At 38.1% G+C, this 17,542-nt stretch overlaps 1 protein-coding gene across 7 annotated transcripts in view; it reads left to right on the top strand.

The window, feature by feature from the left end:
- LOC134541308 (gastrula zinc finger protein XlCGF57.1-like) overlaps positions 1 to 15,716 on the top strand; it is a 36,635-nt gene extending 20,919 nt beyond the window's left edge. For 5 of the 7 annotated variants that reach the window (XM_063384673.1, XM_063384676.1, XM_063384677.1 and 2 more), the window contains 2 exons: positions 2,019 to 2,133; positions 10,688 to 15,716. In XM_063384673.1, the coding sequence (XP_063240743.1) occupies positions 2,019 to 2,133; positions 10,688 to 12,105 (1,533 nt within the window). In that variant the 3' untranslated portion in view covers positions 12,106 to 15,716. The remainder of the gene's footprint in view (positions 1 to 2,018; positions 2,134 to 10,687) is intronic. The other 2 variants (XM_063384679.1, XM_063384678.1) reach the window with 2 other exon arrangements.
- Positions 15,717 to 17,542: the final 1,826 nt, after the last annotated feature.

Genomic DNA, 17,542 nt, shown 5'->3' with positions numbered 1-17,542 from the left:
AAAGGGTGGGAACAATTGTTTAAACTTTTCATATTATTTAAAAAGTGGGTAGAACAATTTAAAAGTGATCAGAAAATTATCGGTGATGAGCGGCGAAGTGGTTGAACATTCAAAGTTTCTACTTCCTTATTTTAATCTCGCGTTGACGTGATAATCCGAGACTACAGACGAATCACTGTTGAAATTATAGCTGCAAAAGTGTCTGCAAGTGTTGGAACTGTACATAACAGCATTCAAAATAAATTGCAATTCAAGAAAACCTACACCTGCGTGAGATACACACAAAGAAATTACGCCTCAAATCAGAATAATTGTAACGGGCGATGAGACATGTGTTCACTAATACGAGCCTGAGTTGTAGGAAAACCCTTGAGTGGAAACCTACACGTTCTCCAATGCAGAAAAAAAAGGGTGCGTGTACTTAGGTACGCGCGTGAGAAGTTATACTTCTTTGGCATCATTAAAAAATATTTTTTAATTGCATGCAAATAATTCTCCATGTTAGCGTTAAACGTTTAACGCAACCTTGTTGGAAGTCGCATTAGAAGTATAACTTCAATAACTTCAATACAACAATAAAATAGAACAAGTACGTGTTTCAGCTAATTTCACGACGTTCACACTGTTTACTTCACTGCATAGCAAGAATACCACGCGCATGTGCTTGGAATATTGGATGCTACCTGTTGCTAATGCTCGCGCTGGCCTGTAACAGGTATACTACGCGCATGCGTTCGAATGCCACGCATTCACTCTCGCTCTGTCTCTTTCTATTCCCCCTCCCCAGGAGCGTTGAACGTTTAACGCAACAGTGCTTTCATACCCCCTCCATGGTAGCGTTGAACGTTTAACGCAACCTTGTTGGAAGTCGCATTAGAAGTATAACTTCAAAAAATTCTAGACCCAGCCATCTGCTTGGAAAATGATGCTTACACTTTTCTGGGATTTTCAAGGGTCTATTTTATGCAATTGTCTATAAGAACAACGAATAATCAACAGTCATTATTACGTTGATATTCTGTAAACCAAATTAAAGCCTGTAAATTGCACTAAACATCGTTGTCTTTTTTTGAAAAGTGTGATTTTGCTTCATGACAATGCACGGCTGCATATAGAACAGATAACGCAAGAATGTATTCAAATCTGGGCTGGGAGATTCTTCCACACCGTCCTGACAGTCCAGATCTCGCCCTCTCAGACTTTCATATGTTTGCTCCCCTTAAGAAAGCTGTACGCAACAAAAAATTTGGCTCCAATGAAGAAGTCAAGATTCAGGTGCAAATGTGGCTCTTAAAGCATCGAAAAAATTTTTATGCCAGGGGCGTGTGCAACTTAAGGGAACGATGGGACATGTGTAACAGTTTTTTTTTTTGGGGGGGGAGGGGGTTATTTACAAAAACAAGCAAAATTTTACTGTGATTAAATAAACTGATTTTGATCTACACCAATTTGTCTTGTTACTTATTGAATGACCCTCATACAATAGTGGCCTGGTGCATGCCTTGGCAAATGAAAAGCTGGGCTAGAAAAATTGCTATAGGATTTCTTAAAGCTGTTATAATTTGTTTAAACTTTTTCATTTTTGGAATTACGCACTGAATCTATCTTGAGAAACTGGTTCCCTATCCTTCAATTGCAACTTAATTAGATTTCAGACATAATGACATAACTGGGTCGCCACTATATCAGCAATTTGCCAGTGCGCTAGTACATAGTTATTTAGTGTTAAAATTACATTGTCAGGTTTCTAGTAGTTCTGTTATTTTCAACTGTAATTGGCAGGTTTTCTAATAGTCTTGTAGTATACAAATTATATTGGCAAATGTTCAGTTAGACTTTTAGTGTAAGGCACATGTTAACACTTAACAGGTGTTCTAGTATTCTTGTAGTGTGTAACTTACATTAGCAGACGTGCTAGTAGTCTTGTAGTGTAACAGTGTACCACTAGTATTACTAATATCGGCAGGTGTGCTAAGTCGTCAGGTGCTGGGGTGACATGGCTGGTGGTTGTGTTGCAGTGTGGAGACAGCTGGCAGCCAGAACCCGGCAGTTCCTCTGCCAGCCAGGACTACACTCTGTGCAAGCAACAAGTGAAGGAGGAGATAACTATAGAAGAGCACCCTATAGCTGCAGGTACTTGCAATACTCTATAACTACAGTGTTATGCAGGTTATACTGAGCAGTAGCTAATACATGGAATGTTTATAAAATTGGTTGGGTATTGAAAGAAACTAAGTCAATTTAATTACTGCCATTTTGAATTATAATTGATTGAAACCTTATGTGTGTCTATATATATATATATATATATATATATATATATATATATATATATATATATATATATATATATATATGCTCTCTCTCTCTCTTTCTGTGTGGGTGTGGGTGTTTAAGGGTGTGTGTGTGTGTAAATGAGACATATCAATACAAAATTATCTACAGGAATTTTAATAATGACAAAATACACTTTTAAAAACCAGTTCACTATATCTTTGAAGTCATATACTAATCAGTTTATTCATCTGAATGTCAAAACATCATATAAATTCCTCAAAAATTGTTTTTGAAAGCTGGAGAGGGCAGGGACTCAAAATGTTTCCTAATCCCCCCAACGTTTCTAATGAACACAATATTTCATTGAAAAGTTCAAAATAAACAATAGTGACTCATATTCAAAACTGTTAAGAACCATTCATCATATAGATTCATAATTTAAAATCTGTCAAGTATCCATATTTACTTAAACATTTTAATTCATAATATTTGTGAAATAACAATTACAGAATTAGGCACAACCAACAAGAAGTCATCAAGTTGTTAAAAGAAGACGTCATTACCACATTATTCTGCCATTAAAACTTGAACCATTACTCATTTCAAAACTTACATACTGTTTACCGTAATTCCTGTTCTTATCGAAATTTGTCACATTATTATTTAGCTATTATTTCATAAAAACAATTGTGTCAATCAATAGTCAGCAATAAAATATTTCTTCACTTCAAATCCCTTTCAAGCAAATTTATATCTGTCGTATTAAATTCTGAGAGTAAATGTCGTGTAGGACTTGTGTAGTGCAGAGGTTGGTGGCCCTGCAGGGGTCGGCTAGTTGGTGTTTGTGAGGTCGTTCGGTTGAGTGTGTTGGTATCGGGTTCGGGAGTGGAAGGACACAAGGAAGATGTTGAACAGCAGGCGAAGCACTAACAGCATGTCAGGAAGAACACAATAGTAAAAGTCATGTCTACCCTAAAAATGCATATACATTTGGTCAACGTTACAAAGAAACACTCGGCATTGTTTAGACCCACAGGACAATGAATTACCTTAATGTTACTCATACAAAAATAGTACATACATGCATCTTGGTTAGTACAAGAATACCTCAAAATTACTGAACACAACAAATGAACTACCCAACGTAATATTAAAAAATGAGCAAACCCTTCTTTACTTTCGTTGCACAACTTTTTTAAAGAAATGGTAATTATTTAAATTTTCAAGTTCATTTGACATTATCTGCGCAGCAACTATTGTCAATAAACTTTCTCTGATCCAAACTGAAATAGATTCAAGTTTGTATTGACTTCTTGTCAGTCATGTACTCTGCACTTCAAGCAATAACATCATTTTTACTCATTACTGAGGAGGGAGAGTGCCAGAGGGGAAGAAAGAAACATGGACTCGTGCCATAGAAAACATTTAATATTAAACCCTTGCCTCTCGGCTGCCTCGAAGAAACACCTTTTAACCCAGAAGCCACGTAGTACAAATGAAGCCTAACTGACTACATGCTGGATTACAAATGCGATGCAGCTACTCGAGCTACCGAAAGAGACCAGCCAACAAATTTAACAAGACAAGACTGAATTACACTTTGACAGCCGTTTAAATAGATTTAGTGCGGCACAGCGCGCATGCGCCAACCGGAGGAGGGGGGGCGAGGAGCAAGCAAGCACACACTAGGAGGGGGAAGGAGGGAGGGGATGAAGTGCCAACGCCCGCGCTGACGCGCGGTGTTCAAACATTGCAGCGATCCTGACGCTACAAATTCTCACCTTCGTTGCTATTTGAACGATTCATTTTGTATTACAATATAATATTTTTCGAACAACCCAAAGCTCACAAAATGTTCAAATACAAACCTAACTATGCTTGCCAAAATAGAAATAACACTATCATTAAAATTTATTGAATAAATCTGATTATGTCCTTAAAATATGCTGTTTTCTGTCATACATCCAACAATGTTCCCCGATGTGAACATTACTTAAGATGTGCATTGGGTCATTGATTAAAGGTGTCAGTTTCCCATGATGTCCCACGATTCTCACGTTGTGTAGCCTCTGGATCTTGCAATTATTTGACAGCATAATTCCTGGGAAAAACAAAGTAGCTACTCCTTGTTCAGTCAGGTCAAGTGGTCACGCCCCCCCGACCACTTCAACCAATGAGTTCAGCTGTTGGCAGCAGTGTGTGCCTCCCACCAGTCAGAGGCTTACTGCACTGTCCTTGAGGCACAGCTGGGGCGAATCCAGGACGAGCTCTGTGCGACAGATTCCTGTGACGACGAGACGCAATCAGCGCTGTCAGCTGACGTCATCACGACACGCGTTCCAGCGAATGTAGCCACAAACACACTTTACTCTACACAACCTGAAATCTCGGAGCTGGGTGACACAACTTGTGCTCACAAGGAGTGTACATGAAAAGAGGCCAAATAAATTGTTTTTGTGCCACGAACCTATAATTAGTATGAGACAAGGGCTTGTGCCCCACAAGGCAAAACATATAAACTATGGCAAATTAAAATCATCAGTTTTACCTCAGCAAGTGTTAAGCTTGCAAAGTAGAGTTTACTCCTAACATTTTATAATCAGTTGCAATTAACATTGAAGTAATCTGCCATACAGAAAAACATAACCAAATTATCCAAAACTGACATGTATAAGAATTATAACATATACGTACTTTGTTATTTTATGTTTAAGTGGACTAAGTAAGCAAGGGAGGATATGACATAGTACTATGCCCGGCAGTTATCTTGGCGTCTGAGCTCCCTAGTCCTGTCTGGCGGGGAGGGGGAGGGCGAAGAGAAAGCGAAACCCTATTGTCAAGGTCAGCTGCCAGGTTGTACTAGCAGAACAGAAAACATTCGGCGCGTGACTTCCTACACTACGTAAGTCTGTATCCACGTCCGTGGGGGCCCCAGGGCGGTAAGGCCCTTTGGCTAAGAGCGCTGGGTTACTAAACCAAAAGTGAGAAATCCTATGAATTGTACTTGTATTACATAAGTGTAACATTGTGTAAATTGCAGTGGTTCTGCCCGAATATTTGTACTCATCTGTCAGAAAAAGTAACAAACTATTATCTAAACCTGTAACGTTTTACTTTGTCCCATTAAATATACTTACGGTGTCTGCTAATCATTATGCTAACCAAAATTAATTGAAATGTTATCTCAGTAACTAGCGAAAACCAGACACGATTTATTTTGGAAAACTAGGTCACTTAGTATTTAAAATAAATTTAAAACTATGCTTCTCAATTCATTGTGTTCTCAAAGTTAATTAAAACAAAAGTCTTACAAGAAAAAGGAAACGACCAAAACATTACGCAATTGTAGCTCTCCGCGCGAAAGCTATCTCACAGTTGATGACGCAGGAGCCAGTCTAGCCCTTATCGTTCTCCGGTTTCCGTACCTAAAACGTTCCATTTAGCGCTGGATGTACATTTAAGTAAACATGGAGCTTGTAATGTTATATTTGCTGCTTTAACTTCACGTCAGTCGTTTAGGAAACACCTGACTACCAACGTTAATGGCATTTAAAAATGCTTGTGTATGTGTGGCTTTATATTTTAATGCACCTATAATCGATTATTTATTATAAATGTAAATACAATTTGCATTGTACTTCCACTTTAGAATGCATATTATAACCTTCAAAACATCATATATATTTAATGATTTGTTTAATGTAAGTGTGAAGTTCTCTTTCCATGATAATTGATTGTATTAGGTGACGAAAAACCAAAATTAAGTTAAAATTAATTACTAATATTACTATTCTTATTACTTTCTCTAGGTACTCCCGTTTTCCCCGTTCTGTCATTTCGTCAACACTTCATATATTTCTCCACAATAGGCTATCAAGACCTTACTTGTTAATAGCCGCCCAACTCACACACACCCTAACTGCCCAAATATTTTACTCCACTCTACACTACGTAACAGTAACGCAGTAAAAATATATTTCCATTGTTTATTAAATACTTAAATATCTGTTTTTTTCCTGGCGTAGTCTGTGGGTCATGTGGTTGTTCTTTGCTGACTTTACGAATCCTGACTATGGACCGTTCACTCACACCCGTGTACTTCGCTGCTCTTGCCGTCTGTCTCTGTAAAGGCTCGAGCAGACATTTATTTTTCGCTTCTTCATCAATAAACTGCATCACGGTTTTTATTATTTCCCGCTCTCCGCTATGTATCACTTTACCGCGCCTGTGCGAGATGCCACATTCGCCTTCCATTTTCGAGTATACACTGAAGGGCGATATTTTCCTAACAGCTACTACACGGCTCTCGGCTACGTGTCGCTTGCTTACCCCCTCTTCTTTCTCCGGTCCCGCTGTCCCCGCACCCCCGCGCTGAGACACGCCAAGATAACTGCCGGCCACAGTATACCGGGAATGCATGGGGTTAAGAGAAACAGGACGTGGAGAGACACTAGCTCGGGGAGAAACAGGAAGGAATCCCTGACATGTGATGTTCAGCTGTCAGCCAGACCCAGGGCCAGTCTGCCCAGTAGCACATCTCTCCGCTGGTCTAACCTTCGCTGTGTACCATTCCACCTCGTGTCGGAAGGTTCTGACACCACTTCCAAACAGAAATACAAAACACAGCATCACTGTCTCATAACATGACCATAAATTCCACTGCTGATTGCTTATAGTAATCCCTCGTCTTATAGTAAACTGATATAAAAGTCATCATTTGATTTGGAGTGCACTCAGTAAATAAATTAGTTAAAATTGTATTCAAACAAAAAAAAAATTGGTTGTCTGTAAAGTCGGTTTACAGACGATAGTTTAACATGACAACGTCATAACAAAACATTGATGAAATGATTGATCCAGAAGAAAATGAAATATATTCGGCCTGAGACTGAGCCGTAATAGGTTTTTGCAACCAAACCATTTAGGCATTAAAAATATTATATTCTTTGAGGAAAAAATTTTTTTAAAATTTTTCTATATTTTGTATGATAAAAACTACCTCTGCATACTTTTATGAATAAAATTTAATCATTTGTATTGAATTATCACTATTTTGTATGGATACAAAGGAGGAGTGAAATGAAATCTACAATTTAATTGACAAATATACTTTTATTCACATTCATTAATTGAGATATATATGTATTACTTTTGTAGTGTCGTTCGCGCCGTACCTATTTATTTTTACAAGTTCAAAAAAAAATTTCAGCCGCCAGGATTTTATCCGTTAACCTATTGATTAGTAGTCAGCGTTGCTAACCTCACAGCCAAGAGGCCATATTGAAAACAATTGTTTCAGATGTTATAGATTAATAATATTCCACGCACGATATTTCTTTTAATTTCTTTTAACTAGCATATTCTCTGTTGGACTCAAAATATTTACACGCTCGTGGGCTCATAACTATAATACGGTGTGTGATTTAGTTGATCAAATAATAACTCATGACTAGGGGCCTGTTCTTTTCGCGATCGCGATTAAACGACGATAAACGCGAAATCGCCGTTAAATACAGTTTTTACGCGAAATCGCCATAACACAGTGTTTTTACACGAAATTTTGTATTAAAACGCGAAATCGCAGTGTTTTTACGCGAAATTTAAATACTGGATAAAAGACTTGTCTCGTCAATGGTAAACAAACACCGCAACATGGCCGCCAAACATTAATCATAAATGAACTAAAGCAAACAAAAGCTTACACACGCTCACGTTATAATGTTAAACCCAAAAATATACTGTTAAAATACGCAAAACTACGGCGTTTATTTTCCTTTCCGGCATAATGTTTGGATAGATAAGACAAACAGGCGAAGTTTTAAAGCGTACACACATCACACACCGCTCGGGGCACTGACGTCAGCTTGGAACAGTGACACCGGATAAATACAAAAGCAAGCAGATGATTGGGCGAACGGTGTTTGGAATAGTCTTACGTGAGTGGCCATATCACGTCAGCTGGGGGCGCTGGCATATAGTTGGAACAGCGTCGTAGTATCAAGCAGATTAAATCGCGCCAAAAAGCGGAAAAATGTAAACAAACATTAATTTTTTGAATGGTGTGATGATGATGATTAGTTGGCCAACAGTTTTTATAGATTTTGTTAGGACGTAACCACAACGCGGAAATACTATAACGCCGAATGTCAAAATTGACCACAACGCCGAAATAACAACTGAATGAATTTGTGTGCGTTTCTTAAATGTACCTTAACGCCGAAATACCACAATCAAACCTTACCTTACCTAACCTAACCTAACCTAACCTAACCTAGTCTAACCTAGTCTAACCTAACCCAACCTTTGTGGCAGCCCTGTAATGACATTTTTCGGCGTTGTGGTACACAGCAGTTTTCTAGCTGTCGGTGTGATCAATTTGGCATTTCGGAGTTGTGATGCGTCCTCGATTTTGTTAAAGGGATTAATAGTTTTCCATATTAGTTTATGGGAACAAACTAATAATCAGTGTCTAAATCAAAAGTATTGTCATATAAATATATGTAACCTATTTGTTTAGGCTATTCAGTAATGAGTAGGTTCAAGTAAAATTATTTAACTTAAATAATTTCAGATATATTTACAGTAACATACACTTTTTTTTTTTTTTTTTTTTTTTTTTTTAGTTTTTAGCACCGCTTTTGTGTTTTAAAAGAGAATTTTAACACCGCTTTTGGTAATTTTTAATGACGAAATATGAAAATTTTATTTACCACTTTCAGGGGGCCCTACTCATGACAAATAATTACCAATGTCAAACTAAAGCGTGAAAAGTATCATACCAGCAATAAATATTTAGTTACACAGCTAAAACAATACTTATACTACAACACTGTTTAAATATACTGATTTACACTAGTAATTAAAATAATACCTACTTGTAAGAACACCATTTCCTTGTGAATATACTCCCGTGGCGTGGTGCACAACAATAACCTCGAACATCGGCCTAATTCTCTGTACCGTCCGCAACATACCAGAGAGATGCCACGCATGCGTAAACAGGACACATCCGTAGTGGGACATTCGTAGTGGGACAATTTTTTGTGTGTGCAGCAGGCGTTTATCGATTTATTAGACGTTGTCACGTCAAAAAATCTTTAATTGTAAAATGTGATAACACAAATATTATAACTTATAGGGTGCACATCTTTTATTTTAGAAATCCAATACTTATTTCTCATTCTTTGATATGGGTTGCAATGAGTGCTTTGTAATAAGCTAATATATAAGTAAAAGTTCTGGCGTAAACACTTTAATTAAATAACTTTTCAACACTCGCTTGGGGTGGTTATGTGAGAAGTTTTTTTTTCCTAATAGTTTATCTTAAATGAACAGAAATGTTTCGTACCAGGATCTTAGGGCCTAGGTTCAGCACCCAATACACAATGCCTGGAGAAAACTTAAACTAATGAAATTACTTAAAAATAATTGACTCTAGATTTAAATATCTCACAACAAATAAATTAAAAAAATAAATAACAAACCAATCTTTAAAAAGTCTACACATCAGTATTTGTATTACATTTACATTAGGATGCTAAAAATGTCCTTCCAGAGTAAGCCCATACCTACCAGCTTGTTACCGGTGAGCCTATATGAAGTTACATCTGAGATCACAACTTATTACCTTAGGCCGCGCTGGCCCAAGTGAGCCCCGAGCTCACTCAGGAATGTGCGGTGTGGCCACCCACACCCAGACTGGCTCTAGATGGCAGGGCACATGTCGACAAAGCAGTGTGGCTGTGTGCTGGAAACTATAATGTATATTGTCTTTCAAGCAAAAACCACACAATTGTTAGTTTTTATTCAGGGGAAAATATTAGAACATAACTATGCTATATGATAAAATGAATTTTTTACTCTACATCACTGAAAACATTCTTAATTTAGCCATAAAAAGTCTAAATTATTTGACCAGTAGGAGTCTCAGAGCACCAATATTACAGATGTCTAGTTGGTATTTATGAAACTAAAAATAGGCTAGATATGCTTTAGAAGTTATATATAGGGGTTAATAAATATTACCAGGAGTAAGAAAGTTTGAAGGGATATTTTATTTCTTAACCATGCAGCTTCAATTCCCGGGAAATCATATTTCTCAATTGTTTGAACTGATAAATCTTTATATTTATTCACTGCAATTAAACAATGTCCCCTCTTTCTTTAAGAGTGTATAGAGCATTTTTACATTCCTAAAGATATATTGGTCCGTGAAGATAAAATTTATACTTTTTTTGAACATTTTTGGATTTTGTTCACATACCTCATTTTTCTTATAAGCAATAACACACTGCTTGTTTCTTCTGACCCTTGATACACTAGTATAAATTAATTGAAGTCAAGGAAAAAAAAATTCATTTTTTAAATTTTTTTTTCTAAACATATAAAATGTTTTATGTTTCTGTTCTAGCCACAGCAGCTGGATGGAATGAACCACACAGCTGTGTGAGTTACCATGGCAACACTTCATCAGGATGCATGGGCCACAGATCCCAAGACTCACCAGACACCTGCATCTTAACCAAGCCAGAAGTGACTAACACTGACCCCATGAAATTATCATGCCCCACAAACTGTCACCCTAAATCCACAGAAAATTATTGTGTTAGCAATTGTATTCCAATACAGCAACGCACTAATACACACATAGGCCATAAACCTTTCTCCTGTACTCTATGTTCTGCTAAGTTTAGCCAGGCTAGTCATCTGAAGCAGCACTCCTTTATACACACTGGAGTAAAACCTTTCTCTTGTACTGTATGTACTGCTAAGTTTAGCAAGTCTAGTCATCTGAAGCAGCACTCCTTTATACACACTGGAGTAAAACCATTCTCTTGTACTGTATGTACTGCTAAGTTTAGCAAGTCTAGTCATCTGAAGCAGCACTCCTTTATACACACTGGAGTAAAACCTTTCTCTTGTACTGTATGTACTGCTAAGTTTAGCCAGTCTAGTTATCTGAAGCAGCACTCTCTTATACACACTGGAGTAAAACCTTTCTCTTGTACTGTATGTTCTGCTAAGTTTAGCCAGTCTAGTCATCTGAAGCAGCACTCCTTTATACACACTGGAGTAAAACCTTTCTCTTGTACTCTATGTTCTGCTAAGTTTAGACTGTCTTGTAATCTGAAGAAGCACTCTCTTACACACACTGGAGAAAAACCTTTCTCATGTACTGTATGTACTGCTAAGTTTAGACAATCTGGTCATCTGAAGAGGCACTCTCTTACACACACTGGAGTAAAACCTTTCTCTTGTACTGTATGTTCTGCTAAGTTTAGCCAGGCTAGTAATCTGAAGCAGCACTCTTCTATACACACTGGAGAAAAACCTTTCTCTTGTACTGTCTGTTCTGCTAAGTTTAGACAATCTCATGATTTGAAGAATCATTCTCTTACACACACTGGAGATAAACCTTTCTCTTGTACTGTATGTTCTGCTATGTTTAGCTGGGCTAGTTCCCTGAAGCGGCACTCTCTTATACACACTGGAGAAAAACCTTTCTCTTGTACTGTATGTACTGCTAAGTTTAGCCAGTCTAGTCATCTGAAGCAACACTCCTTTGTACACACTGGAGTAAAACCTTTCTCTTGTACTGTATGTACTGCTAAGTTTAGACAATCTAATGATTTGAAGAAGCATTCTCTTACACACTCTGGAGATAAACCCTTCGCTTGTACTGTATGTTCTGCTAAGTTTAGCCAGGCTAGTAATCTGAAGCAGCACTCCTTTGTACACACTGGAGTAAAACCTTACTCTTGTACTGTATGTACTGCTATGTTTAGCCAATCTAGTTTTCTGAAGCAGCACTTACTTTCACACATTTGAAAAAAACCTTTATGTTTAAATATTTTTTATAATTTCTATTTTTGTGTTCTAAACATTCATGCTATGCAAGCGCTCTCTCTGGTATACATATACAGTAAAACTTCATTAATACAAATCTGAGGGGACAGATAATTTAACCACTTTGTAATATTGTGATATATATTTACCATGCTTCCCCACAATGTACTAACATTATTTGTTTAGTATGTTAAAACACAAAAAAATATATATGTGCAATAAATTTGAACACTGTACTACAATCAGCATAAGAAAATTATTTTAATTAAATTCATGATTGGGCTACATAAAAGTAAACTCAAAATGATTACAATTTTAATATGTTGCTACAACTTAAATATTTAATAGTGCACTGAAAATATTTTGGTAAAAAAAAATAAAATTTTTTTTCTTTTATTTTTTTATTAACACACGTCGGACAAAGCTACACCACTGATAAAAAGCTTTGATTGTTTCATTGTCTGTATTGCTGGAAAGTATGAATTGAGGGAATACTCATAAACTCATCTAATACATAAGTACCTTATTTCCTGTATGTATTCTTTCTTCAACAATATACTTAAACTTAACATAAATTTTCAAGGCATGCCCAAAATCATGACATTAAAAACCACAAAAGTTTAAACTTATTTTGATTGAAATTATACATTTTATTAGTTACACAGTAGTCTCGCTAATCAGCCTCCTGCTAGTCCAGACATCCGGTTAATCTGGACGGATCTAGAAATAAAAAATAAAAGATGATAAAATATGTTGTGGCACTGGAAAAGAAGTCATTACAATTCTAAGATAAGAAAGGGTCCGTTTGCCCTCAGTTGCCGGAAGTATTGTCACCATTTTTCCGCTCATCGCCTGTATTCAGGGGAGTGACTCACTCTATACCTGCGAGTTGTTTGTTTTGTTTCCTTCAGTCAATGATTACTCGTGCTGGCGAAAGTGCTTTATTGAGTGCAAGTGTCTTATTGTGTGCACTTATTAAGAGCAAGGTAATGGCTACTAAATGTAAGAAAGTGAATTTAACAATGGAGCAACAACACCATGCTTGGTTTCGTATTGACGTGCAACATTTAGGAGTGGGAAAACGAACTGTTTCTGATGAAATTTTTTTAAAATGAAATTGAATATTTTTGTGTGAAAATGGTGAAGAAGAACAGTCTGGATAACAGAAGCACGTTTAAATAAAACAAAAAGAAACTTTAGATAAGGCTTTGTAAATTTTGTTTTGCATACAACGTGAACAAGGCGCTCCGCTGTTGGGCGCAACATTACAAGCATTAGCGCTCACTCTCAGTTAGGGAGTCACCCTGCTTTTACTGCCAGTGTGAGATAGTAGTCTCGTTGGAAAGATCGTGAACTTAGCGTAAGTGGTGAAATTTTGTCAGTGGACAAAAGTGCACATGGAGACTTTAAAGTAAAATTTGAAAAGTTTGTTAAAGGTGAAAACTTAAAGCCTTGTCAAATGTTTAATGATGATGAAACGGGATTAATTTACAAAATTCTTCAAAAAAAAAAAACATTAGGCTCAATGTTTGATTCTGTAGAAAAAGGTTATAATATAAAAAAGGACTGTGACTTTGCTTTCTTGTAGTATTGCTTTTGGCTATTTGAAATTTTCACTTGTGGTGTAGGAAAATCGGCTAAGCCTAGATCCTTTAAAAATCTTAGAAAAAGTGCTCTTCCAGCCCAGTATACTTCACAAAAATCGGCATGAATGAAACGAAAAATAATTAATGCTCTGTTTTTTTTTTTTTTACATTTGTTCCAATATAGAACGGTTTTTAATACAGCCCAGAAAAAGCTGTGTTGTTAATATTGATAATGCACTGTGTCACCCAAGTAAAGATCTACGAGATGATGAAATTTTTGTAAAATTTCTGCCACCAAACATGACTGCTTTGATACAACCTATGAATCAAAGTGTATTTGAAACATGAATCAAAAATATAGGAAAAAAATTATCATGTAGTTTTTAGAGCAACAAGAAGCAGATGTATCAGTAAACTTATGGTTCATATTGTTACGAGGCTCAGCAGGGCCTCCGGCAAATCACTAACCTGAAACTGGATTATAACTTAGGGAGTAGAAAAAAAAGACCTGGTAGAGCACTATACTGAGGTACCCGAGACCTAGTCTCCTACCTATACAGGTAGGGTAGGGAAATATTCACGAACTGAAAGAAAACATAATTAAACAATTCAGACACAGATTTATATTTTACTACATACTTAAAGTTCACAAAATAAGTAAACTTTAATAAATCAATAAAAAAGTTTCAAAAACGTGATGCTTGCCGTCCCACAATTCATCATTACTATTTATTTATAGGCAACATGGCCGCCCTCCCTTCGCCGCAGCTCCGCTAAGGATTAGTCTACGCGCATATCTCTACTGGCATGCCGAACTACTTTCCCTAAAGCATGATTAAATTACCGATCAACTCTACAATCTTCTAAATTGATTAAGTGCTGGACAGAGACCGTCCAGCCTGAAGCTCCGTCCCACGAGCCATTACTCGCCAGTCACTTACCCGCGATTCGACACAGCGTCACCGCCCCGTCCCGACGTGGATCACCCGTCCAGAGAGGTCCCCCAGGCGAAAAAGACCCAGTCCATTCTTGGAAGGGAGTTTTACCTCTCCAACAAAGTCACATGGAAAACTCGATCACAGGGAAAAATTCAGCCACAAAAAATGGCTGTCCCCCTCCCGCAAGGAAAACAAAACACGCTACGTAGACGGTTCCCTCTGCGCAGGCGCGAGCCTTCCCCTTCCCCTCTCGCGCTACTCCCTTGTTCGAGCAACGTTTCCAAACTCGGACGCCAGATTGCGACACCATACAGGACAGTGTCCTCAAAACGGATACACAAAAGCCTCACGAAGCGAAAAAGGACAAGAACGACAAACAAAAACTGGCGCGGCGCAGCGGGTTTTCGGGAACAACATGTTGCAACCTCTCAGCGAGCCCTGGCCAGCGACCCGCGAGAATTAGCAAACCACGCAGCCTCGCAAAAGCCAGCGGTGCCTGCAAACTACAATCACAGCAACCTATATTCCACTACCCGTGTGTCGCAATCAACAGGCCAAGCCTGGAAACGTGCACGTACACCAACAAACGTTACCCAGACGGGATACAAAAGTAAAATAAATTTAAAAATAAAGTAAAGAAATTTTCAGACCGTGACAATATTAAAAAAGCAAAAGCGTGGGAAGAAATTAAGCCATCAGCTCTTCAAAAATTAAAAAATTGTGGCCGATCATTTCGCAGGGACACCAGGGACAAGACGAAACTCTGCCAACGTCAATTAGCTTTGATTTTCTTCAAGTTTTTCAACAGTTGGAGGGTTGAATGACATATTAGAGGAGTATGACATATCAGAATGTCTAATAAGTGACAGCGGTATTGGTCATTACATGTAAAGTGAAGATGAAAACCTCGGAAGCATGCATTGCAAACACAACAACTGAAATAGACAGTTCGAAATATGACGATGAAGATGTGGAGGAATCAGCTTGCCCAACTTACGGTGAAGTGACTACAATGCTGGAGGTGTTGCTGATTTACTTTGGGAATCATAGTGACATCTGTTGAGCTACTGACCAAATTAAGTTAAACTTAGTAAGGAAAAAACTAAGATAATATACTTTCCATGTATTATAATAGGCAATTTCGGCAGATTTCCTCTCATCTTTTGTAAACTTGCTGTCATCGTGAAATGAATTTATTGTCTATATATTTGTTTTAAAACATTGTTCTGATATTCGAAACAAGTATTCACAATGTAAAAGAATATATTGATTTAAAGGTCATGGAAAATGAGTAAATGACCTAACTTGAGACATGATGAGAAAAGGACAAATATCATTCAACGTTTAACAATGTGATGTGGTTCCAGATGATGTGAATCGTCAACAGTCATGAATTTCGGCGCCACCGTATGATAAGGGCACTTGAACCTGGCAGAGACTTGTCCCTGTTGCCTGTGTGGAGAACAATATTCAGTCCCTACTAGCCTACAATCATCGCACAGACCTGGCCAGCTCTCAGCATCGGGCACGCTTACACATGACGAAGATGGTTTCACACTCCAGTGAGCTCTTAAAGACGACCCACACGCCTTATAACTGGTAGAGCTGGCGCGTGGTCAGTAAATAACACGGAAAACTCAGTACGGTTTTCTATAATACTTCGACGTTAGGTTACACAGTACCCACGGCACGAACTGAGCTAGGAGAGAGCCGGACCATGCGGTGGTCTAACAAGATGATATCGCTTAGCTTCCTGGTAAAATTTCCGCTAAGGGTTAAATACTGAATTGAACAGTCTATTCGCCGATGCGTGCCCTGAGAATAATGTATTAATTGATTGTGACTGAATTACGTTAATAGATCTAGGTCAGTTCGGCGATGCAAATGGATGAAGTCCCCGGGATGCGTATGCGTTTTACCTCACCGTTGCCTGCTGCAGACTGGGATGGAAGGGCGCGCTCCCACCGGCGACATGGCGTCGTCCGCTGAACCACAGGACCATTACACTGGTTTAGTTATATGCCGCGGGGAAACAAGGAGGCCACTCTTATAATACTAACATAAAAAAATACATGCCGTCTAGTTACTTAGCTACATGTGAACATACAGTTATTACTAAACTAACATACCAACAGGATCCAGGTTAGTTCATTTACGGTTCTCTATGGTGCAGTTGTTGAACTGAAGCAGTGAGCTTAAAACGCAGTATTCTGGTAGTTAGTGGTGTGCTGTTTGAAAACACACGACTACATACTTCGTAATTCCATTCCGGGGAGGAAGGGGTGAAGGTTAAGGAAGGTAGTTTAGTCTTACCAGGCGTATGGGGCGAAACCTCGGTCGACGTTAATTGTACCCTCCTCTTGAAGAAGCCTGGTTTGACGATGCTACCCTCTGTTGGCGAAGTGGGCGTGCCTGTTTCTGTAGTGTCAGTCACTCAGTTCCTGACTTGTTATGTTGCAACAGCTAGGTTCCCACGGATTCTTTGTGGGGTGTGAGGTTGTACCGTGGCGAGGGTATCGGTGGGTCGTCCATCAAGTTTTGGGTGTCTCTTGCTCCGAGTCAGAATTCGAAAGTTCCTACAAACACCGTCGTATCACTGCTCCGCGTCAGCAAGTAATAGGCTGAATTCATCTTGCGCACTAAGCACTAGTTGCAACACACACACACACACTTCAGTACAGTCGGTGCTAATAAAATAACGGAGAAGTAATATATAACAGGAAAATGGTGCCATTACCGTTCAGGACACAAAAGCAAACATTGTTTATTTTTTGCATAATCGATAAAATAGCACCGTAACGTAAGACAACAATATGATAGTGTTACGATTTGCAGGGTGTCTACTGACCTGGAAAACCTGGAAAACCTGGAAAAATCAGGGAATATTGTAATCAG

This window comes from Bacillus rossius, chromosome 18, assembly GCF_032445375.1.
Source record: "Bacillus rossius redtenbacheri isolate Brsri chromosome 18, Brsri_v3, whole genome shotgun sequence".
NCBI classification, from domain to species: Eukaryota; Metazoa; Arthropoda; class Insecta; order Phasmatodea; family Bacillidae; genus Bacillus; species Bacillus rossius.
This window is presented reverse-complemented; position numbering and strand designations above follow the sequence as displayed.